Source organism: Triturus cristatus, chromosome 4_1 (genome assembly GCF_964204655.1).
Source record: "Triturus cristatus chromosome 4_1, aTriCri1.1, whole genome shotgun sequence".
NCBI lineage: Eukaryota > Metazoa > Chordata > Amphibia > Caudata > Salamandridae > Triturus > Triturus cristatus.
Genome location: NC_140585.1, coordinates 895,358,890 through 895,382,585, shown reverse-complemented (window position 1 = coordinate 895,382,585; position 23,696 = coordinate 895,358,890). Strand labels below are relative to the sequence as shown.

Here is a 23,696-nt window from a genome sequence, read left to right as displayed (position 1 = left end):
TGCCGGCTAAACCTAAAATCCTGCCTCCAAACACTGGGCTACCCACCCACCTGGGCAGTCACTGTAGTGACCGCAACCAGTGAGGCCTCCAATGGAACATTTTGGTGACATTTGCTGACCTCTGCGGCCCGCTGAGGTGAGCGGCGTGCTGCGGCCTACAGATATCAGGGAGCCCTGTGCCTTGGTCCAATTCGGGCTTCACAAGAAACGACAAAGAGAATTGAAGTGAGTTTTAAGGGATTTATTAACATATTAATTTAAAGTAAATCATTAATTCAGCAAGTACTTAAATTGTAGTAATCATTATTGCTGACTCAAATAATCTAGAAGTCGAGATTTCAAAATAAAGTAAATTAGCACATTGGAAAGAATTACAAATAGTATGAAAAATATGCAGCAAGTATGTTCCATAAAGGGACATCCCTAATTTAAATTATAGAAGGTTTGCGTGAGAATGTCAGTTAACTCAAGCAAAATAAGGTAAGGAGTCAGCTTCAGAAAACCAAATGAAGGTTTCTGATGAGCAAATAGGAATGCATAGGCATGAAGCCTTAGCACTCAGGCAATTGAGATTAGCAGAGGCTGGAAGGGTCTTCTCAGCTCGAAGTAAGCAAGCATCTCTAAGATGTGCTCTCTAAGATATGCCCTAGTCTAAGGAACACATGCTAGTATAATTCAACAAGACACCAGTTGTAACATTTCACTTCGTTCTTACTCCCATGAACCAATCAGTCTTCACAAAACTCCGGCAGCAGGTAAACACCATCGTTTCACATGTGTTGGCGATGTCCTTGATTTGTTACTCTGAACAGAATTTTGTGTTTCAGATAGCTCTTCCCACAAATCACGCTTCCTGACATTTACCTGTCCTCCTATTGAGACTCTCACTATCAGTTGTCAAATACATAATAAATGCCTATTCACTAGTTAACCGAAGGCTTTTGGAAAAATACAGCATCTGAAGTGGAAAGAAAAGAAAAACATACTGTGCAAAGCAACTGCATAAATGCTCTTAACCTTACTTGTAAATTTGACATTTCAAAATGCATCATTATGCAAGCTAACTTAATTCATTACAATATAATAACTCTGGTATTTGCTTATAATGGCTAAGTGTGAGCACCTACTACAACTTTTGTGTTGTGTGCACATGTTATTTAATGTTATTACCTACTTTACTAATAAATTAGCTTAAGTTGCTCTGCCACGTGCTACTTGCCAAATAACAACAGTTCAAAATGTCTTGTCAGTGGTACACTTTAAATACATTTACAATAGAATAATCGGCCACATCCATTTATTTGTGCAAAGTCATGAGATAAGTCAGATTCAAAGTTTGTACAGAACATTCACCTTAGGAAAGTTATGACAGATCACATGACGTGAACTGCTACACCTAGGCATAACTGTGCTGCTCTGATTGGTGCACAGCATGTAAAATGGTCACCCCTAAGTGTTCAGTGCACCTCCAACCTCCTTATTAGTTAAAGTGGGTGGACATAAGGTCAAAGAACACAGACCCTCCGTTTAGAGTCCTTTGATCATCAATTTGGTCATTAAGAAGAGACCAGGGCCTGCATATACTTCCCTTCCATTCAGCAGTTGTGTAATTGTATCCAAAGTATTAGGGTTGCAAAGTGATAGCACATGTCTTTTGAGACGCTTCACCTGATGACATCATAGAAGGAGGCTTCATGAGACAATGATGGAAGACTGCATATTTAAAACAAATCTGTATTGAAACTTCTAGGTGGCATTCTAGATATGTGACTGACTCTGCCCCAGCCTTGCTGTCCTTTCATAAGCACTCGCCATTCTGCAGACCTCACAATTTCCATTTTGCATCTAGAGATACTTGTGAACTTCTAAATAGAATCCTATCTTGGTCTCTTCTTGTTTATAGTCACAAATGGAAAGAATGATTGTCTCTTTCCTGTAGATATAGTTTTATGCTTTCCCACATATATACGTTTACATGTTTTCTGCTCTTCCTTCGCGTTCTGCATCCTGCTAATCTGGCTCCAGGTTCCAGGGGTGACTGGATCCTCGCACCCTATGTTCCGGCTGCTCACGGCTTCCCTGCGGTTCATCCCACCACACTGACAGCATCCAGCTCACTGAAGGTAGGTCACTTATTATGTCAGTGCCAGGAGTGAACAGCTGAATGAATGGGAAGATTTCTCAACGAGTATTGAGCAGGGGTACTCAATGAGGTTCCTCCTCAGGGTATTCTGAAGGGCACAGAGAACAAATCTCGCTGCTTCACGTGCGAGGAACAGGGCCGTTTCTAGGTGTTCTGCCGCCCTAGGCGAGAATTGAAAAATGCCCCCCCCCTTTTACTACCATCACTAGTCCCCCTGTCATCAAGGCTAGAAGAATTAATGCATTAGAGATAAAAGAACTTCATTAAACAATAAACCACATCAAACATTAAATAAGCACTGTTCATGATATTTTATTTAGTTTTTAAATTTCTCTCTTCTAACATCAATGGTGTTTTGGGTTCTTTCTCTTAATCCAATGGTACCTTCCTTGCCTTTATTTTTAGCAAAGTCTTTAAGAAGATCTCTAATGTCAAGTTGGTAAGCAATGTCTTTTTCTACTGAAATTGTGGCTAGCCCCATGAGTCTCTCTTGGCTCATGGAACTGTGCATATAGGTTTTTATTAATTTGAAACTCCTCTCCGCACTTTCCACTGATATCGGTAAAGTCAAAAGGATACGAAGAGCTATGAACAAATTAGGAAAACCATTTTCTAACTTGTTTTGCCACAGATAGTTCAGCACAAATTCGGGTTTTGCATTTTGTTTGTATTCGATGACTTATTCCTGAAAGTTCAGAGCAGAGAGCTGGCATGTCAATGGCCTTTGGAAAAGATGGGGTTTCTCCAGGTCTACACCGGGTGAGAGCTGTTTCCAATTTGATACACAAATCCATGAGTTTTTTGGAAGTTTTCATCTTGAGGTCACTTATACTGTATAGAAAACCAAATAATCTTGCAATTTCATTCAACTGTGTGAATCGTTCTTTTACTGAACTAATTGCAGTGTCCAGAGTAAATTACTATTTTGCAATATTGAACTTCTCTTTGGGGTCAGTGATGGGTTCATCTTCTGATTCGTAAACGTACAACTTCCTTTTCCTCCTTCTTATCTCTGGCTGAAAAATTGTCTCAATATTGATTTCTTCAGCTAGCTCTCGAGCATCAACCCAAACTCTCTCAAATTCCATGTCACTCCATGTTTTTTAAATACTCCTCTGTATTTTTAAGCTAATTTTCTTTTTTCTCAAGAGTAAAGTGCTTCTCTTGCAGCAGTTTACTTGTCAAATTGATTTGAAATAATATACTGTGCCATGTTACAACTGCCACAACAAACTTAAATGAAGATATGCTGTTTAGAAGACCTTTAGCTTCAACCTTAGTAATGGTACCAGAAGAGCCTTTGAGAGTTGAATCTTCAGTAATTTCAAACAACGCATCATACACATGCGGTAACTAGTATCTGATGGGAATTAAGGCATCGATCCTGCTTGACCACCGAGTATCACTCAGAGGTTTTATAGTCAAAGATGGTATATGACGTTTCAGTATATCCCATCGACATGGAGACACAGCAAAGAATACATACAATTGTTGTTTAACATCAGAAAAAGCTGTTGCTTCAATGCAACACGTAGCTGCGTCATTTACCACAAGGTTCAGGGTGTGGGAACTGCAGGGGACATAGAAGGCACGCGGGTTAATATCCTGAATTTTCTTCTGCAGACATATTTCCTTGCCCTTCATATTGCTCCCGTTATCATAACCCTGACCTCGTAGGTCTTCAATTGACAATGACAAGCTTTTGAGCTGATTTCTCAGAACATGACTCATCGATTCTCCTGTGGTTTCGGTTAGTGGTACAAATCCAAAAAAGGGTTCTTTTATTTGCACAAGGCTGCTTTCTTGGAATTCTTCATCAGAAGACTGAAATGACTATGTTCCTGAAGATTGCACGATGTCCACAAATCTTATGATCATGGTCATTTGTTCCGTGCAGCCGATATCTGGGGTGCAATAAAGAATGATTGAAAAATACTTTGCCTTTTTAACCAATGAAATGATTTTCTCTTTGATACCGTTTGATAGCACTTTGATCACTTTGTTTTGAATGATGTTGCCTAAATAGTGAGCATGTCTTCTACCCTTATTTTGTATTCTCCTGAGATGTTCATTTATAATAGGATCAAACATGGCGAGCAATTCCACAGTTTTAAGAATTGCCATTGTCATGAGCATGAAGTTTATCACTGCTGCCACGGAAGGCAACATTTTGTGCACCTAGAACTCTTACAAGAAATATTACACGCTCTAAGATCTGATGCCAGTACTTTTCTTCTTTTTTAAGCTTTTTTGATTTAACACTATCTATAGTTGTCTTGTTTTAGACTTGAATTGCATACGTTGCAGCAAAAACAGAAACCTTTATCGGTTGATACAGAATACTGGAGGTATTCACTGTAAACTTCTTCTCCATTTGGGAGTTTTCTTTTATAATGTACAGCTAAAAACTTCCTTTTTTTCTCATCTAAAGGAATTTTTGGCTCACTTGTTCTGGCCCATTTTCAACCAAAAGAGTTCTTAATTTGTCTCCATTTATTGGAAAGTCTTCCCAGGAAGCAGGATCTGAATAATCTATTTTAACGCTTTGTAGTAACTCACTCCCAAGGCGGATCTGATAGGAAGGTGAGTTTATAGAAGGAGAGACAACACAGCTGTAGGTCATCATCTGCCAGGTACAGCCAAGCAGCAGCCAGAGACAGTTATAGAGTGTTCCCTTTGAACATTAACATTCTCAGCATGCACTTGACACTATGACACCATAATCATGGAAGCATCATAGAATACAACATACCTTCCTTTCTCCTACAAAGCAAAGAGAAAGAGAACAAGGAGGAAAAAAACAACAGGCAAGATACATAAGAAAAGAGAGCTAAAAGGGTAAGGAAAAAATCATTCACAAAACCTTCTAGGAGTAATGATGACTCTGGAACTCCTTCTACGTTCAAGAGGAACTGGTGGAACAAGCTCATCCTGGCCATTCGACAAGGGGCTTGACCTTGTCTTGACAACTTTAGACAGGTTCCACCAATGACCACCTTCCACTTGAACTGCATTGTTCCCAATCTTGATGACTTTGATAGGTTCACCATATTTACACTTCCCTTTTTTGGTATGCACAGGAATCTTAATGCGAACAAAGTCGCCCACACCAAGAGGAACAACCTTGACACCTTTTTTTCCGTCAAACCATACTTTCTGTTTACTCTGCACGAAACCAGAATTAACCTTGACAATTTCCATAAGAGAATCCTCATTGGACTCAGATTTTACCAATTTGCTCATCCATCCGGGCCTGAAACATGTATTGGCCCTCCTTCCCCTGAGAAGCTCAAATGGGGAAACCTTAGTGGATGAGTGAGGAGTGGTCCTATAAAACCAAAGCATGCTCTCCAAGGACTTTACAACATAATGCTTACCACCCACCGCCCACTTAACACACTCACCCACCACACGATTCATTCTTTCTACAAGACCGTTGGTCTGTGGGTGATAGAGGGAACTCTTTAAGTATTTTACACCACTGGAAGTCAAGAAAAAATCAAATTCTTCACTCAGAAATTGAGTCCCATTATCTGAGACAAGGAACTGGGGAAACCCTTTCCGCAGAAAAACTTCTTTCAAGAAGCCAATGACACTGGTAAAACTATCTTCTTTGACCATCTTAATCTCAGGCCATTTCGATTGATAGTCCATCAATATTAAAAAGTACTTCCTCCCCAAAGGTAATACCTCAAATGGACCCATGATGTCAACCCCTACTTTGACCCAGGGATCAGAGGGACACTCAATAGGCAAAAAAGGAGGAGTGGAAACCTTAAAGGTTTTCTCAACCGAGCAACACACAAGACAATTTTCCACTAGCACACCAATCTCAGCATCCATACTCGGCCACCAGAAGTCCTGATGGACACAACGTTTGGTGAGCGTGACACCTAAATGTCCCTAGTGAGCTTTCTTGACAATGGTGGGCCTAACAGAGTGGGGTGGGATGAGTTTATCGCATCTCATGAGTACACCATCCTCTAATGACATTTCAGATTCAACGTTCCAATAGGGCTGTAAGAGGGGAGAGAACCCCTTTTCTCTAGGCCACCCTTCTCTGACTAACACACACACTTGTTGAAGAAGATCATCATCTAATAAGGCTGCTCTCCAATCCCCTTCTGACCCAACAGCGAGATCAGAGATGTCCATGGCAGCCACAAAACAATCTTCGGCATCTTCCTCACACAATTCTTGGAAGCTAGTACCTTCACATCCATCACTGCTTTGAGGGAAACGGGAGAGAAAGTCTGCCTTACCATTTCTACCACCAGGAATATATGAAACATCCAACTGGTATTGAAGCAGCTTGCTAACCATTCTTGTTATCCTGGGTGTGCAACAATTACTGGGACCAGAACCAAGGATGGAAACCAAAGGTTTGTGGTCTGTGACTAGTTTGAAACGTCTTCCCCACACATAGGGACAGTATTTTTTAATAGTCCACAAACAAGCAAGTAATTCCTTTTCAATTACAGAATATTGGACCTCAGTGCTCCTCAGCACCATAGACGCAAAGGCAACAGTGTTTTCCCTGTCTCCACAACTTTGTGTGAGAATGGCGCTCAATCTCACTTGACTGGCATCTACAGCTATACAGCAGGGCAAATCAGGGTTAAATGGTGTGAGAGCATCACTGTTCTGCAAAGAAAACTTAACTTCACTGAACGCACAATCACATTCCTCAGACCAATCAAACTTGACACCCATCTTGAGCATATTGCTAATGGGCCGAACAATAGAAGCATAATCAGGGATAAACCTTGAATAGTATTCAAACAAACCTAGCAGGGACTTGACACCAGTTTTGTCTTTAGGTACAGAGGCATTGGAAATGGCATCAATGAGTCCCTGCCTAGGCTTAATAACTTTGTGTGATAGTAAATGACCAAGATATTCAATCTCTTTACAGAGAAACTTGCATTTTTCTTTCTTGAGAACATAATTTTTTTTGAAGATGTTGAGGACCTTTCTGAGAATGGAGTCGTGCGAATTGTTGTCTTTGGCATAGATCAGCACATTCTCTTAAAAGACAAGCACCCCTTCAACCTCCCTCAAAAGATTCTGCATAACCCTCTGGAACACCGATGCAGCGGAGGCAAGCCCAAAAGGCATCCTTTGATATCAAAATGTTCCAAGAGGGTGCATAAAAGCAGTGAGGGAATGAGAATCGGGGTGCAGTTCATTCTGGTGATATATGCTAGCCAGGTCCAACTTGGAGAATACCTGTGCACCCTTAACACTCGTGAATAGATCATTGATTCTAGGCAAAGGGTGGGAATCAACCCAGATCTCTTTGTTGAGGGATCTGAGGTCAACACACACGCGCAATTTCCCATCACGCTTGCGGGCCACAACTAGGGGTGACAACCATAGAGATGATTCTGTTTGATCGATGATGCCCTTGTTGCACAAACCCTTGAGTTCTTTGTTAAGGTCATCTCTAATGCTAAATGGGACGCTACTGAGTTTGTGCTTCACAGGAATAGCACCATCTCTTGCAATTATTTTGTGTTTAAACCCTGATATCTTTCCAAGCGTATCACCAAAAACAGAAGGAAACTCGATTTTCCATTTAGTGCCCTCATCTTCACAGGTAACTAGCATGACTTGGGCCTTAGTGCCTGGCTTGAGTATCATCCCAAACAAACCCTGGTGGAACCACCCAAGAATGTTGAGCCCCTTAACGGCAATGTAGATTTTCCCTCTGATCTTTCTACCTTTGAACATAAGGACATTTTTAATGAAACCCAAAAGTTACATTTTACGTCCCTCATAGGAAACAGGGGAACGGTCAGGAGGTAATAGCTCCCTGTCCCCCATGTATCAGTGAATAACGTTTGAGTTATCATGGTAACCCTAGTGCCAGAATCCACTAACAGTTGGAGATTTTATCCCCGACCACTATTTCAACAATGGGCTCAACACATAGAGAAGGAATACCAGATACAGTTTCACCCTACACCTTACTAGAAGAAATATCATCTAGATCAACAGAAATGATTTCAGGGTCTAAGTCATTGTCTGATTCTATAACACAAGCTACACTTTTCTTTTGAAATTTCCTCTTTAGCATAATGACCCATTTTTTTAAACAAAAATTGCACATAACATTGGTAGCAGGGCATCTACTCCCCTTGGAGTGAGGAGAGCTACGACAGCGGAGACAAACGTTGTTAGGAACGGTGAAATCGGATTTAAATTTGGTGCCGTTGTTGCAACTGCTCTTGACAGACTTATGTTTTATTTTGTTGCTTACTCCAACAGCATTGACACTTTCAAGAGGTTTTTCAGCAAGCTCTTTCAAAGAAACTTGTGAGATTTCGATGCTTTTTGCAACTTTAATCATTTCATCAAGAGATGGGTTCCCCATAGCAAGCAGTTTTTGCCTAATATGTTTATCCCTGCCCTGGCAAACAAACTGATCTCTAATGAGTAGAGTGTTCTTGATTTTTTTGGTTATAAATGGTTTTTATTGTATTTTATAGTATGCTTTTATGGACATTTTGTATGATCCGAATAAAGCTTGATTTGAATTGAGTTGTTCAGTGAAGTTTTCGAAAATGCAAACTTAAGCTAACCTCCTACGAACAGAAATGTAGGTCTCAACATCTTCACCATCGGTTTGCTTCCTTCTAAAGAACTTATGCCTCAGGACCATTAAACTTGATTGATTTTCAAACCGTATCTTGAGCCAGCACACAGCTTCTTGATACTCATCGATAACTTTGTTATCATCCAAAGTCAATTCTGGTAAATGTTTAAAAATAGACCTGCCCTCAAAGCCTAAAGAGTGGAGTAATAGACAATTATTCCAACTCACAACCAAACCTTTGAGCTCCAATGGCACCTAAGTATGTCTCGAACGCATCAGACAAAAAATCCCATTTGACAGGTGGTTCTCCTGGGGTGTCTAGGAAAGATGGATGTGGCAAATTGGCTTGCATGGTACACATGGTAGAAAACAAGGTAAATACCAGAACCCAATCTAACAATAGCAAGATGAAGCACAGGTAACGTAAACAAAATGTCAAATTGAAGGAAAGAGTGTGTGAATCACTGGGATCCATGTAGAGAAAACAGTGCACAACAGAGAAAAATGAGTGGGGTAGAAAGTGTGCGAATCACTGGGATCCACACGTAGGTCAAAATAAGTGTAAAATGTAAGAAACACTGCGAAAGTGCGTGAATCACTGAAATCCACAACTACCAATGAAAGGTAGAAAGCAGTTGAAGGTGGAAATGGTGTGTGAATCACCGGGGTTTGCAATACTCATGCACAAATAGGGCTTAAATGCGTCCACAACATTGCTCTAAAGGCTGCATTGAGAAGAAACGCTGCATCGAAAAGGATCCATCTGGAGAGTACATTGGGTTTCTGTGGAAACAGTGTCGAGCAGGAAGGACACTAAACAATGTAGATGGTTGCCATGGCAGCGCACTGGAGGACTGAAGAACGTGACTAGGGCATGCACCAGTGCAAGCGTTCTCTTGCGCGTGGGTGAAGAATCGAATGGGCATGCACCAGCGCGTGCATTTGCTCGTGCTGGGCGCTCGTACGCAAACAGCCGTAAACAGTCGGGAAATGAGGATAAAATAGTTAAAATTGACGAACCAGTGAGCCGATGGTAGCGGGATCAGGAGTGAAAGCCTCAAAGTTGACAGTGGTGCCTCCGTGAGTAAATGACATCCAATCTTTGACTCCCCCGACAACAAATGAGGAGAAGCAGCGAAATGGGAAGAAGCACACATGAAGAAGGACGCAGAAGCTCAGTCGGTAGACGAGGACAAGAAAGTTGCAGTTGAGGAGAGTCCATATGCTTATGTCCTTAGGCAGGGATGGAGGCTCGGTGGGTAGGAGGAGCCGTATATATCCACCGGGGTCAAGGCGTAAGCAACTGCTCTTAGAAGGGACAGCCAAATGAGTAGAAAGAGCACAGGCAGGTGATGAAGTAAAGGCACACACCAGTACAGAAGTAGCATACCAATTGAGGCAGTGTTGAGGATGGCCAGAGGAATAGAAACACAGTTTGAAGGTGTGATGAACCCACGCTGCAGGTTCTGCTGTGTAGTCAAATCGTCGCCAGAAAACTGTCGTAACTCACTCCGAGGCGGATCTGGTAGGAAGGTGAGTTTATTGAAGGAGAGACTACACAGCTGTAGGTCATCACCTGCCAGGTACAGCCAAGCAGGAGCCAGAGACAGTCACAGAGTTTTCCCTTTGAACATTAACATTCTCAGCATGCTCTTGACACTCTGACATCACACCATAATCTAGGAAGCATCATGGAATACAACATGCTTTCTTCAGTTATTTTCGGGCGTTTACTTTGATCACCATTTTGATTTTAAAGGTTATCCTTTGCAGTATCCACTACAACGTGTTCTTCTTGCTCTCGGCTGTTAACTTCTATGTCCTTGTCTGGTAGGCCTATATTGTCATCTTTTTCTGAGGCTGAAGTTGATGCCCAAGCAATTTCAAGAGAACTCTTTGGAGGAGGTAGAAATGTTTCAATAGCCCCGTTCAATTTGGATAATTCTATTTCTCTATCCGCTTTTCTTTTTCTGTACTGAGCACCTGAGATTTTTTTCCTGTCTGCCATTTTTTTTATCCTTTCTACCTGAAAAATTATAGGGCAATAATAATTCTGAATATTGTATATAATAATTCTGGAACAAAGGAGTAAGCAAGGAAAGCTCTAAGAGTAAGTCACACCTACACATATTAACGTCTTGGTAAATCGGATCCAAAATAACTTTGCAAACACCTTGGAATGAATGCTGTGAACTCTTCCGACACATCATACTCCGTTTTCACAATAGAGGACATCGCATGGAAGGGTATGGTGCCTGAATGAACATCATGGAACAAATATTGCCTGCATTATATGTCAGAACATGTCAACAAAAACATCTCCAGGCATAAATATTGTGTCATGACTGTTTACAAAAGTATCATCCCATTCAAGTAGAAAATAGAAAACCAAACTCATAGTGGGAATAGTTCTGTAAACAATATTTAGGCCACACTATATGTAAGGAAAGATTTTTGTGAACACATTTTGACATATAAAGCAGATATTATGAGAAATAACAGAACTGTCAGTTTATTAAAAATAAACACTTGCAAGCTATAAGCCTAGTAACTCTTTTTGCCCTTTTCACTGTTGGTGACATTGTCTTGTTGAGTCGCAGTGAAAGAGAGGGATGATAAATATATGTAATCTTAAGTTGTGTAGGTGATTGCCAATTCATCTGATTGAAAACAATGACGTGCCGAGTACATTTAGAAAACCGGTAAACAGAAATGATGGGGAACTCATTTTGCTAATTACTTTTCGGAGTTTTATAGCTCGTATTTATAATCCGACTCCAAAGCTATCTATATAAACAGTAAATCTGCGCTACGGAAACTGAAACCTAGAGAACAAACGTTTTCCACTGATTTATTTCTCACCTTACATCCGCCTCTCTGCCGTCCCAATTAGCATTTTGTACACAAGTATGCAAATAGCAGCATTGATTAGAAACAGCAGAAAGCACCAGCACTGTACATATTCCATCAATTGAGTCTTGGCAAGCTCGCGCCTTTCCCTGATGGTTGATATAATGTGCAGAGAACACTTGGTTATTTGTAATCCTGAAAACATTTTATTTTCAATTTGCCATCATTATGAATTCATGTGGCAATCAGGGCCATAACACTGATGATTAGGGATATATTTGCTATTCATATGCATGACATATATATTGCCACAGGACGTCAATGTGAATATAGATTGCTCGATAGATACTTACAACCTCATTTGTAGAAAAAAAAACCCAGCAAGACGCTTGTTTCATTTTCTATTCAGAGCGTTGGAGCGGAGCACGGAGCAGTGGAGCAACGGATTTTTACCCGGAGTACGGTGGAAGACGGTGATTCAGCGAGTGAGCGTTGTATGATGATGTCGTCACAGAGGTCTGACTCCGATCGGGTTGAGAGCGAAATCGGAAGTCTCATATTTATAGCGGTGCGCATGGTCCCCGCCCGTGGCGCCGAACGTGACGTCACGTCGAATTGTAGAAGGCGCAACCGCTACCCAATGCGCTTTCGACGTCGAAGGCCGTTCAAGGGGATTCCCAAACTCATTTTTTTGCTGCCCTCCCCCTTTTGCTGCCCTAGGTGGCCGCCTAGTCTTGCCTAATGGTAGAAAAGGCCCTGGGGAGGAAGGAGCTGCCACATGCACACAGTGAATAAGGAACAAGCGAAGTGCACCAGGCCCTGACCAGACCGCACAAAGAGGGAGTGCAAGTTTGGTTATCTCATGTGACAAAGTCTACGGAAGATTCAGAAACAAATGAAAGACATCTGCAAACCGATTGCAGGTGCTGCCTCTGTTCAACCAATGAATGGACCCAAAGTAACTGCAACATTGTCACCGGCTGTATAGAGTGTCACAGCCACTGTTGAGAATGGCGCTGGGGAGAGACTTTCAAACAAGTATAGAAGACGTGGACTTCTCATGCATCAGGTATCAACAAGGGGCTTCCATAGCAAAGACAAGACAGCATCATTACTTATACCTCGTATTGCAAAATAAAATTTCTCGTATTGTAATAGCCTTAAGATTATTTGTGTTATGCCGGTGTGGCTGCCACGTGTCTGGTATGGCCCAGGCAGCGAGTTGACAAAGAAACCAACCCCCTCTGCTGCTCCGTGCAACCTCATACCAGTTGAGGTAACCCCTTTTACACTGCATCCTCAGGCTCCCTTCCAGTCAGTTGAGGGGGTATCATCCTGGCAAGAGTACTTTACTTATGGGGCAATATACTTCCTGGTGGCAGGATAGTGCTGCCTTCATGCAATGACTATGACGATTATAATATGGCAATCATGCTTTACACACGGGCACATCTGGGTACTGCACAATAGTGACTTACGTGCCTGGCAGTGTACATTCTGGCGTGCACTGGATCTTTCCAAACACTGGCAGTTTAGTTTTTGGTATGGCTTGCTGCTTTAATATGCAGGGCCAATGCTTAGTGTGACAAGGCAATGCTGCTTTGCATACAGTGGCAATGAAAAAAGTAACGTGTCAATAGCTATGGAGGGGCAACATAGGAACTTGCATCATGCACGATCTGTGAGCAGCCCTCTGGCACGATGAGCAGACCTGATTTATTACAACATCAGTGAGGGAAAAATTATAAAATTACACGATTACACCAGCTTCAGTAATTGAGAGTAATTTGGAGCAAAAACCCTACCACAGAGGCACAGGAACAAACAACTAAGGGGCATATTATCAAGAAACGGCATTAAAATGATCGCTGCTTTAGCGGCAGAAAACTGCCGCTAAAGCGGCGATAATGGGCTTGCTAATATGCCGCAGAGAATTCCCATAGAAGCCATGTTCTGGTGTCAACATGGGCTTCTATGAGAATTCTCTGCGGCATATTATCAAGCCCATTATCGTCGCTTTAGCTGCATTTTTCTGCTGCTAAAGCGGCGATAATTTTAACACCGTGCTTGATAATATGCCCCTTAGAGAGAGAGAGCGGCTGCTGGCTACTGCTGTTCATGTCTTGTATTATTTAGTGCTATTTTCTTAGCGCAAAATGCATCCTCTGCCCATTTTGGACGCAAGGGTGCATTTTGCATCAAGAAAATCCTTCTAAATCCTGGATTATGCTTCTTACGTAATTATGCACAATTCCAAGTAATTTTGCGGTAATTATACTAGAGAGAATTACGTCATTTAAGCCCACCCCTAGTGTTATTGCATATTTGATCTACACTACTGGCCAGCATGCATATTAATCATCATATCAATAACACTGTGGACATTTTAATGGATTATTGTGTGGCATGAAAACAATATTTGCCATTTTTTTATTTAGGACACACTCTTTCAAGTGGGAATATCTTATGGCATTTGTTGATTATACATTTTATTTAGTTATTTATTTATTTAATGTTTTTTTATTGGCATTTGCAAATACAGACATTACATATAGGGTCATGAGCCTTGGTTACAGTCTGCGCTCGCATGTTAATAGCATCCTGACTCGTACAACTTTCCATATTATTTCACAAGGTAAACATCTTATTGAAATAACTTTCCATCCTCCCAAACCTTCCCACCTCCAACTCCAACGTGTGTCAGTTTACATGATTACATGAAACGAGTCAATACTGTGTTTAGGGTCTATGTTACCGTTCACGGTCTAGTTATTATTCCCACTTTGTTCTTCCCTAGCGGAGACTTCCTCTCCCCAGGGCTCATGGGTCTCGGGGGGCCTGTTCTTTTTTTAATTTCTGCTAACATCGTGGCCCACTCACACATGTCCCTGATCTACTCCTCAGATCAAGGGGGCCGAGGGCGCATCCATACTATGACAATATGTCTCTTGGCCTGGACAAGCCCCAAGAGAGAGAACCGTCTACTGAGCCCCTTGCACCGTGGCGCTGGTAACAGTCCTAGTAAGACTTGCCTAATATCCTTGGGGATAGTCCAACCTGTAGCCCTTTGCAAATGAGTGAGTACCTCTTCTCAGTAAGAGAAAAGTAGATGGCAAGACCAAATCGTGTGAGGAAAATCCACACCACAGTTGTGACATTGTGGACATTCACCTGTGCGGTAAGGGTAGATTATGTGTAATGTACGTGGGGTGAGGTATACTTGGTGGACCAAGTTATATTGGAGAAGCTTAAAACCTGTGTTAGCACTGACCTTCTGTATCCCTTCATCAACGTTCCTACATTCATCCACGTTAAGAGGGTATCCCAGTTCTGCTGAATCTTGAGAACATCTTTCGAGTGGTCGTCTCTCAAAGCTCTATAAAGTTTGAAAAACAGTCATCAACCCTGTGCCATGTGCAACATGACCTTTAATGTGTTGGTGGTGGGAGGTTCCTCAGGGAACTCCGGCAAAAGCTCTCTGGATACACTAGAAATGTTTCCATATTGCAGGAATTGACCCGGCCCTAAGTTGAAGGCGACCCTTGCTCCCTCGGGCGTAATAAATTGCCTATCGGTGTAGAGGTCACCTAACACCTGACATCCCCCTTCTCTCCACATGGAGTCAGCAATACTGGCAAAGGGGTGCAGCTCCCACAAGGGCATATATGGGGCATGTTGTACCACCCGGCGCACCACATTCTCCCACGCGGCAGCTACATGCAATGTACGGGCTCTCCCGGGGGGGGGTGCCACATCCCAGCATTAATAACTCCGTCAGTGAACGGTCTCCGTACATTCCCGCCAAGAGACGTCTCTCCCAATTATCTTTTGTCTATCCAGGGCACCGCATGCTGCAGCTGGGAGGCCATATAATAAAATTCCAACCGGGGCAAAACTGACGCATTGCTGGGGAGTGTCTGAAAACAGAAGCAATTCCAGCAATGTGTCTTTTCACATGGGGCAAGCCCCATGTGAAAGGACCTGCATTAGTCTTACGCCTGCTGTGAGGCAGGCGTAAGATATTGACGCAGTAGCGTTCTAGAAGTGGCACAGTAAAATCTAATAGATTTCACTAAGCCACTTCTATGAGGCTTGGATGCGGGGGAACACCCACCCTGCATACATTATATCTGACACAGGTATAATGTAGCGCAGGGGTTTACAAAGTGACACATCTGCCTAAATGCATCACTTTGTAAATAGGCCGCAACATGGCGCATTTATTACGCTGCCCGTGCGTCACAAAAAGTGGCGCACCGACAGCGCAAATGTATCGCATGGGCTCATAAATGAGCCCCAGAGCCTTTTAGTCAATTTAGGTGAAAAACAGTGATTTTAATTTCATTCATTTTAAAGTTTTACAAACCTACCAAATGCAGGATGAATAGGTGCCAGACAGGTCATAAGGCTGCATTCCGAAGTGGAGAATCTGAGAATAACTGCCTCCCTATTTTGGACTTTTGGGGAAGAAATGATTCCAGGTGAAGCCTTGAGTGGAATGTTGCTAAGGCCAATTTCAGTGAATGAGCCAAAAATTGGTGGATATATGGATAGATCTTGGCTGCTTGTACCCAGTGATCAGCCAAGGGCAAAATAGCTTTACATGGGTTCAGAGAGGTTGCTGGATAACATTCCCAAATGTGCTTGCCCGCCAGTAAAGCTGTAGAATGCAATATATTGCATCTGCTGTAGTGAATAGTATTTATTTATTATGGTACTGGGATTTGCGTACCACACGCCTGACAATGAAATGGCTTTCAAACACTGTAGAATGTCTACAATGTAAGTTGCCACATGGCTCTGAGCGGTCTATATTGTCTATAAGCTTTCTGGTGTGTGCACCGTGCCATGGCCCCACGTTATCTGGATGGTGTATATCCTATTGTTTCTTGAAAGGTCACAGACTAGGGTGTGTGGTCTGGGTGCCACAGATGGTGGTAGCGGGTTGAAGGAGCTCTTCGATGACACACCAATCCTCCTGTCATATGTCCCATTCAGGCCCATTGTCGTTTTCCCTATGTTAGCATGAGCGCATTGCAGACTGCCCTCTGCTTTGTGCACATTCCTAAACCAACTTATTTTGCTTTGTGCCACACTGTACTTTCACACAGAACTTGCCGTTGTTTTCGCGTTCTGTTCTTTCCGGGGATTTAGTCTGAAAACCATAGACCAGGTCAAACAACAATGCCCCTTGTTATTGTGTTCTGGTCAGGCCCTAGCACCTAGACAAAACACGAAGAAGCAGCTGTTTGGGAACACATACTTTTGTCATATAGGTATGCACAGATAGGTAACAGCACACATTTGGAGAGGGACATTTCCCGGGGAAAAGATCGTAAAAGCACCTGAGATGTAGAACTTCACCATCTGTGAATGCTAACGTGTGGGATCTGCTGCTAACACCCAGAGATCTTCTGATATTCAATAATTTTGCTTCTGTAGAAGGGGAGGGAGATTAGGCTATCCTGTTTTATAGATTGACAGCTCCTTTTATGATTTATGGACTACTAACTATTGTTGGAAAGCGTTCCCCCGGGATGTTGCGGAATACGTTCCTGACCACCCGGAGGCCCACCTCTCCTCGAATTCGGCCGAGCAAGAGCGGGGAGGCCCTTCCTGGAAGGGTCTCGTACCTAGAATCGCACATGCTGCACTACTATTTTCAGATAGAGGGACACCACACAGTAGTTTGTTGCAGGATAATAGATTTTATCATAGGTTATTAGGGATCTTTATGATTCGGAAGGCAGGAGCAGAATTAGTGCCACAAGCGGCAGAGGTCTCGTGATGAGGGGTAAGGGGTAGCGGGACATTCTTTGAATCAGTGTCTCTGCGGAGTACCCGCCGCACAGCTCTCAATCCTCGAGCTGAGGGGGTGTTGCTTCTCTCGGCAATCTCTGCCAGTTCTCTTGGAGGAGCGGGCCGCGAGTCACTCAGCAGGCACCGGAGGTTCGTAGTTCGAGGAGCCGCGGCGACGTCGGCAGGGCTCAGATGGATCAGAATTCGGGGAGCCGCGACAGCGTCAGCAGGGCTCAGATGTTTCAGAGTTCGAGGAGCCGCGACAGCGTCCGCAGGGCTTGGATGGTTCAGGGTTCGGGGAGCCGCGACAGCGTCAGCGGGACTCGGATGGTTCAGCGTTCGAGGAGCCGCGACAGCGTCCGCAGGGCTCGGAGGGTTCAGTGTTCGAGGAGCCGCGACAGCGTCAGCAGGGCTCAGATGATTCAGAGTTCGGGGAGCCGCGACAGCGTCAGCAGGGCTCAGATGTTTCAGAATTCGAGGAGCCGCGACAGCGTCAGCAGGCTCTCGTCAGTCCAGGTCTTCTCTTCCTCCCATCCCTTCAGCACCCCTTGTTATACTCCCCCTCCTCTTTGAAGTCCGGAGTCCTCGTGGAGAGGGGTCTGGTGCCTGGGGCGGTGTGTCGGGGTCCTGGTCCTTTGATCTGTTCAGGGGGGTCCTGGAGGGACTCCAGACACCCAGCGGGTGAGGCGCCTGCTCACCGGGAGCCTGGTGGTCGATCGAACCTCCCTCGGGGAAGAGACCAGAGGTGTGACCGGATCAGCGCCTCCCGGTCTGGTTTTGGGGGGGGTTTCGCCCTCCCTCAGCCGGGCATGCGTGTTGGGGATCTGGCCGGCCCTCGGGAGGCTGGCCCACGGGGGCCGGGAGGCTGTAACATCGAGGTTCGGCGTGGTTGCAGGGTAGCTGGCTGGTCGGGAGGACCCACGCCACGAGGCCGGTCGGGAGGACCCACGCCACGAGGCCGGTCTCACACGGGCCCCCCCCAGCTGAAAGGCGGGGAGAACTACCCATCCACTTGGGAGTTCTCCTCGCTGAAGCGGAAGAATCGGGACAGGCCGTCTGCGTTGGCGTGGTCCGTCCCAGGGCGATGTTCCACCGTGAAGTCCATCCCCTGGAGGGAGATGGACCAGCGTAGCAGTTTGGGGTTTTATCCCCTCGCATTCGCATCAACCACTGCAGGGGTCGGTGATCCGTTTGTACTCGGAAGTGTGTTCCGAACAGGTAGGGCCGTAGCTTTTTGAGGGCCCAGACTACTGCGAAGGTCTCTCTCTCAATTGTGCTCCACCGCTGTTCTCGGGGCAGCAACCTTCGGCTGATGAAGGCTATGGGCCGATCTATGCCCTTGTCGTCGAACTGGGAGAGGACTGCCCCGATGCCGTGTTCCGAGGCGTCCGTCTGGACCACAAACTCCTGGGCGTAGTCGGGTGCTTTGAGCACCGGAGCCGCACACATGGCGGTTTTTAGGGTGTCGAACGCCTTCTGGCAGGAGGGAGTCCATTGTACTTTCTTGCGGTGTTTTTTGGAGGTTAGCTCTGTGAGGGGGCCTGCGATGCTGCCATAGTTCTTAATCCACCTCCGGTAGTACCCGGTGAGGCCCAGGAAGGCCCGGACTTCCGTTTGGGTCGTGGGGGGTTCCCAGGACATGATGGCGTCGATCTTTGGCTGGAGGGGGGCGACCTGCCCGCTTCCCACCTGGTGCCCCAGATAGGTTACGGAGCCGTGCCCAATTTGACATTTGCTGGCTTTGATGGTGAGGCCGGCCCGGCGCAGAGCCAGCAGGACTTGTCGGAGGTGCTGGAGGTGTTCGGTCCATTGGGAGCTAAATACCGCTATATCGTCGAGATACGCTGCGCTGAACCCCTCTAGTCCGGACAGGACCCAGTTCACCAGCCGCTGGAAGGTGGCCGGGGCATTCTTCATTCCAAACGGCATCACCCTAAAGCGGTAGTGCCCATCCGGGGTGGAGAAGGCGGAGCGCTCCTTGGCTCCCTCGGTGAGGGCAATCTGCCAGTATCCACTCGTTAGGTCGAAGGTGCTGAGGTAGCGAGCGGCCCCGAGGCGGTCAATGAGCTCGTCGGCACGGGGGATAGGGTGAGCGTCCGCTCGGGTGACCGCATTGAGTCCTCGGTAGTCCACGCAAAACCTCAGTTCGGGGGCGACACCCGGGGTAGCCGCTTTCGGAACCAGGACCACCGGGCTGGCCCAGGGGCTGTCGGAGGGTTCAATCACCCCGAGGGCCAGCATCTTCGCTACATCGGTCTGGATGCTGGTTCGGACCCGATCAGGGACCTGGTAGGCCCGGTGTCTCACGGGCGAGCTGTCGCCGGTGTTCACGTCGTGGACACACCAGTTGGTGACCCCAGGGGTTAGGGAGAAGAGGTCCGCGAACTGCCTTAGGAGCTGGCGGCAGTCGGTGGACTGTTGGGCTGTGAGGGTGGTTGATAGTCTCACCCCTTCCACGGAACCATCGGTCTCTTTCGCCCCCAGGGGGTCTGGAAGGGGCCCGGTGTCTTCTTCTGCCCCATCGTCGGTGGCCAGGAGCAAACTCAATTCTGTCCTTACAAAGTGGGGTTTGAGGCGGTTCACGTGGAGAACCCGGAGGGGGTTCCGCGGGGACTGCACATCGATGAGATAGGTGACTTGGCTCTTCCGCTCGACCACCTTGAAGGGTCCAGTCCATTTATCTTGGAGGGCGCAGGGCTTCACCGGGGCCATGACCCAGACTTGTTGGCCCGGCTGAAACTCGACCAGCGTAGCATTCTGGTCATACCAGCGCTTCATCTCTTCCTGACTAGCCTCGAGGTTCGCTTCTGCGAGTTCTCTGAATTTCCGGGTCTGGTTGCGGAGCGCCAAGATGTATCGGAACACATCCGGAGGGGTCCCCCGGGGGGTCGTTTCCCAACCCTCCTTGACCAGGCTCAGGGGTCCCCGGACGGGGTGTCCATATAGCAGTTCGAATGGGCTGAACCCCAGGGATTTTTGGGGAACCTCCCGGTAGGCGAACAGGAGGCATGGAAGGAGGACATCCCACCTCCGGCGTAGGGGTTCCGCGAGGCCCATGATCATTCCTTTCAGTGTCTTGTTAAAGCGCTCGACTAGGCCGTTCCCTTGGGGTGGTACGGGGTGGTGAACTTGTACGATACTCCGCACTGCTGCCAGAGGGACCTCATGTATCGGGAGATAAAGTTCGAACCCCGATCACTCACGACTTCGCGGGGGAACCCCACGCGGGAGAAGATCCCCATCAAGGCCCGGCCTACCATGGGGGCCGACACGGTGCAGAGAGGGATGGCTTCGGGGTAACGGGTGGCATGATCCACCAGGACGAGGATGAACTGGTGGCCCTGGGCTGTCTTGGGGTCCAGTGGTCCCACGATGTCGATCCCTACCCGCTCAAAAGGGGTACTGACGACTGGGAAGGGTTGCAGCGGAGCCTTGCGCTTCCCCCCACTCTTTCCGCTGGCCTGGCACGTGGGGCAGGATTTGCAGTGGGCCTCCACATTTGCTCGCATCTTGGGCCAATAGAAGTGGGTGACGAGTCGCTGGTAGGTCTTATCTTGGCCTAAGTGTCCGGCCAGGGGTACATCGTGGGCCAGGCCCAGGAGGAGACTTCGGAAGCGCAGGGGTACCACTAGTACTCGGGCCGATCCCAACTCGGCCGACTTCTGTTCGCTGTACAGGAGGCCGTTTTCCCAGTATACCCAGTCTTGTCGCCTGCTGCTTGGGCCTCGGCCTGTTGTCGGGGTCCAATGAGGGACGGGCTGGTGGATTGTTCTTGGCAGAATTCTTCTCGGGAGGGGCCTCCTTCGCAGTGCCACTGGGCCATTTCTGGCAGGTCTTCGGGCTCGGTCAGGGGTTCGGGGTCGGAAGGCACGGACCCCTCGTCGGGAACGGTCGCTTCATCCGGAAGGGGGTCATTGGCCTCGGGTGGCGCATCTGGGACCTCGGGGATGGTGGCGGTGCTCCGCGGCATGGCCTCCCCCTCCTCCTCGGAAGGCACTCTGAGAGTCATCGAGCACGTGGTGGCGCATACCCATTCGGGTAGACCCATCATCTCGAGATGGGCTCTTCGTTCCACTTGTCCCCACGGGGAATTCTCGAGGTCGTTGCCCAGGAGGCAGTCCACGGGCTGGGAGGTTCGTACCGCCACCTTTAACTTGCCGGTGACTCCCCCCCATTCGAAGGGAACCAGAGCCATCCGGCAGAGGCTCTCGGAATTGTCTGAGGATATGACGGGACAAAAGGCGCCGGGCAGGATCTGATCTTCGGAGACCAGGTGACAATGAACTGCCGTGACACTCGCCCCCGTGTCCCGGAGGCCCTCGACGCGGTGACCGTCGACCGTCAACTGCTGTCGGTACTTCTTCGTGTTAGCGGGCAGGGGCGCTCCAGGGACCATCTCCCGGTCCCCTAGGGAGACCAAGGCCATGGCGGCGGGTTCCCATTCTTCGGAGTCTTCCATCTCTTCCCCCAGGGCTACGGAGGCCATTTGTCGAGCCGGCGGAGTTGTTGTGGCGGTTCGCTGGTACATGGGACATTGAGGGTCGCTGGCATAGTGTCCGGTCTGTTGGCAGCGGAAACAGGTGATCCTCACGCGAGGCCCCGGCCTCCCCGGTGGCCCGGTGCTGGCTGGAGGTGGAGCTGGAAAGGGTGGAGGTTGTCCTCTGGGGGGGCTGCGTGGGGATCCCCCGGAAGTTCCCTTGGCCGGCCTTGATTCCCTCCGCCCCTCTGGTGGGGGGGGCCCTGACTGTGGCGGCCGTAGTCTCCCACGGGACCCCGGGAGGCCCGGGTGTTTACCCACCGGTCAGCCTCGACGGCCAGTTTTCGAGGGTCTGTGAGTTTGCTGTCCAGGAGGTGCTGGCGTAGTTCTACAAAGCAATTAGCGGCCAAGTGTTCCCAAGCGATCAGGTCGAACAGCTCCTCAAAGGTGGAGACCTTACTGCCCTTGATCCACCCGTCCAAGGCCCGGCTGTAAAAGTTCACGTACTCCACCCAGGTGGTACCGGGTATCTTCTTGCAGTCTCTAAACCGTTGCCGGTACATTTCAGGGGTGAGCCCATATCTGGCTACTAGGGCCTCTTTCATGTGACTGTAGGAGTTCATTACCGTGGAAGGCAGGTCCAGCAGGGTATCTCTTCCCTCGCTCAGGAACCGGCCCCACAGCCCAGCCCCCCAGTCTTTCTGCGGGACTCGGTGGGAGGTCATGGCGACTTCGTAGGCTTTGAACCATTGCTGGATGTCGTCGTTCTTATAGTATTCTTTACCACATCTTTGGGGATGTGGACCTTTAGTTCCACGTTGGCCGAAGGGGGTCGGGTTTCCGGGGGTCTGACTTCTGCATTCTTAGCCTTGAGCTCGATCTCCTTCAGGCTACGTTCGTGCTCTAGCTGGAGTTTTCTTTCTTCTTGTTCTCTTTGTCGTTTCTTTTCCTCAAGTTCTCCTTGTAGGCGTAACTGTTCTACCGCCAGTTTCTTTTCGGCCAGCTTTATCTCTCCTTCGATTTTCAATTTTGCTAGTTCTAGTTCGTGGTTGCGACCTCTTTCTCGGTCCGCTATTTCCTCTGGGGATAGGCCCCCCTCGGGGGCGCCGTTCCTCCCCGGGCTGCTTCGGGGTTCATTAGGAGGCTCTCCTTCTGTTTGTGTCTGAGGAGTCCCCGCCTCGACCCAGGCTCTTAATGCTTCCTGGAAGTCCTCTTTCGTGCTTAGTCCGGTGATAGCGATTCCAAGGTCTTTGCAAAATTGTTTCAGTTCTCGGTGCGTATAAGATTCCAACTGGTCCTCTCGGAATGTCGTGCTCGGGTTGGTGCCGGCGGCACCTAGGGAAGTTTCTCCTTCCATTTCTTCTGGGTAGTGCGTTAGCCGTCTACTGCACGATCTCTAGGTGTTGGCTCGGATCCCACCGCTGCCACCAAATGTTGGAAAGCGTTCCCCCGGGATGTTGCGGAATACGTTCCTGACCACCCGGAGGCCCACCTCTCCTCGATTTCGGCCGAGCAAGAGCGGGGAGGCCCTTCCTGGAAGGGTCTCGTACCTAGGATCGCACACGCTGCACTACTATTTTCAGATAGAGGGACACCACACAGTAGTTCGTTGCAGGATAATAGATTTTATCATAGGTTATTAGGGATCTTTATGATCCGGAAGGCAGGAGCAGAATTAGTGCCACAAGCGGCAGAGGTCTCGTGATGAGGGGTAAGGGGTAGCGGGACAGTCTTTGAATCAGTGTCTCTGCGGAGTACCCGCCGCACAGCTCTCAATCCTCGAGCTGAGGGGGTGTTGCTTCTCTCGGCAATCTCTGCCGGTTCTCTTG

The 23,696-nt window shown here is 47.2% G+C and overlaps 1 protein-coding gene across 1 annotated transcript in view; it reads left to right on the top strand.

Moving 5' to 3' along the window:
* PAX4 (paired box 4) overlaps positions 1 to 23,696 on the top strand; it is a 270,253-nt gene that overhangs the window by 225,225 nt on the left and 21,332 nt on the right. The window contains exon 9 of the mRNA XM_085650653.1: positions 2,026 to 2,123. Within this exon, the coding sequence (XP_085506779.1) occupies positions 2,026 to 2,123 (98 nt within the window). The remainder of the gene's footprint in view (positions 1 to 2,025; positions 2,124 to 23,696) is intronic.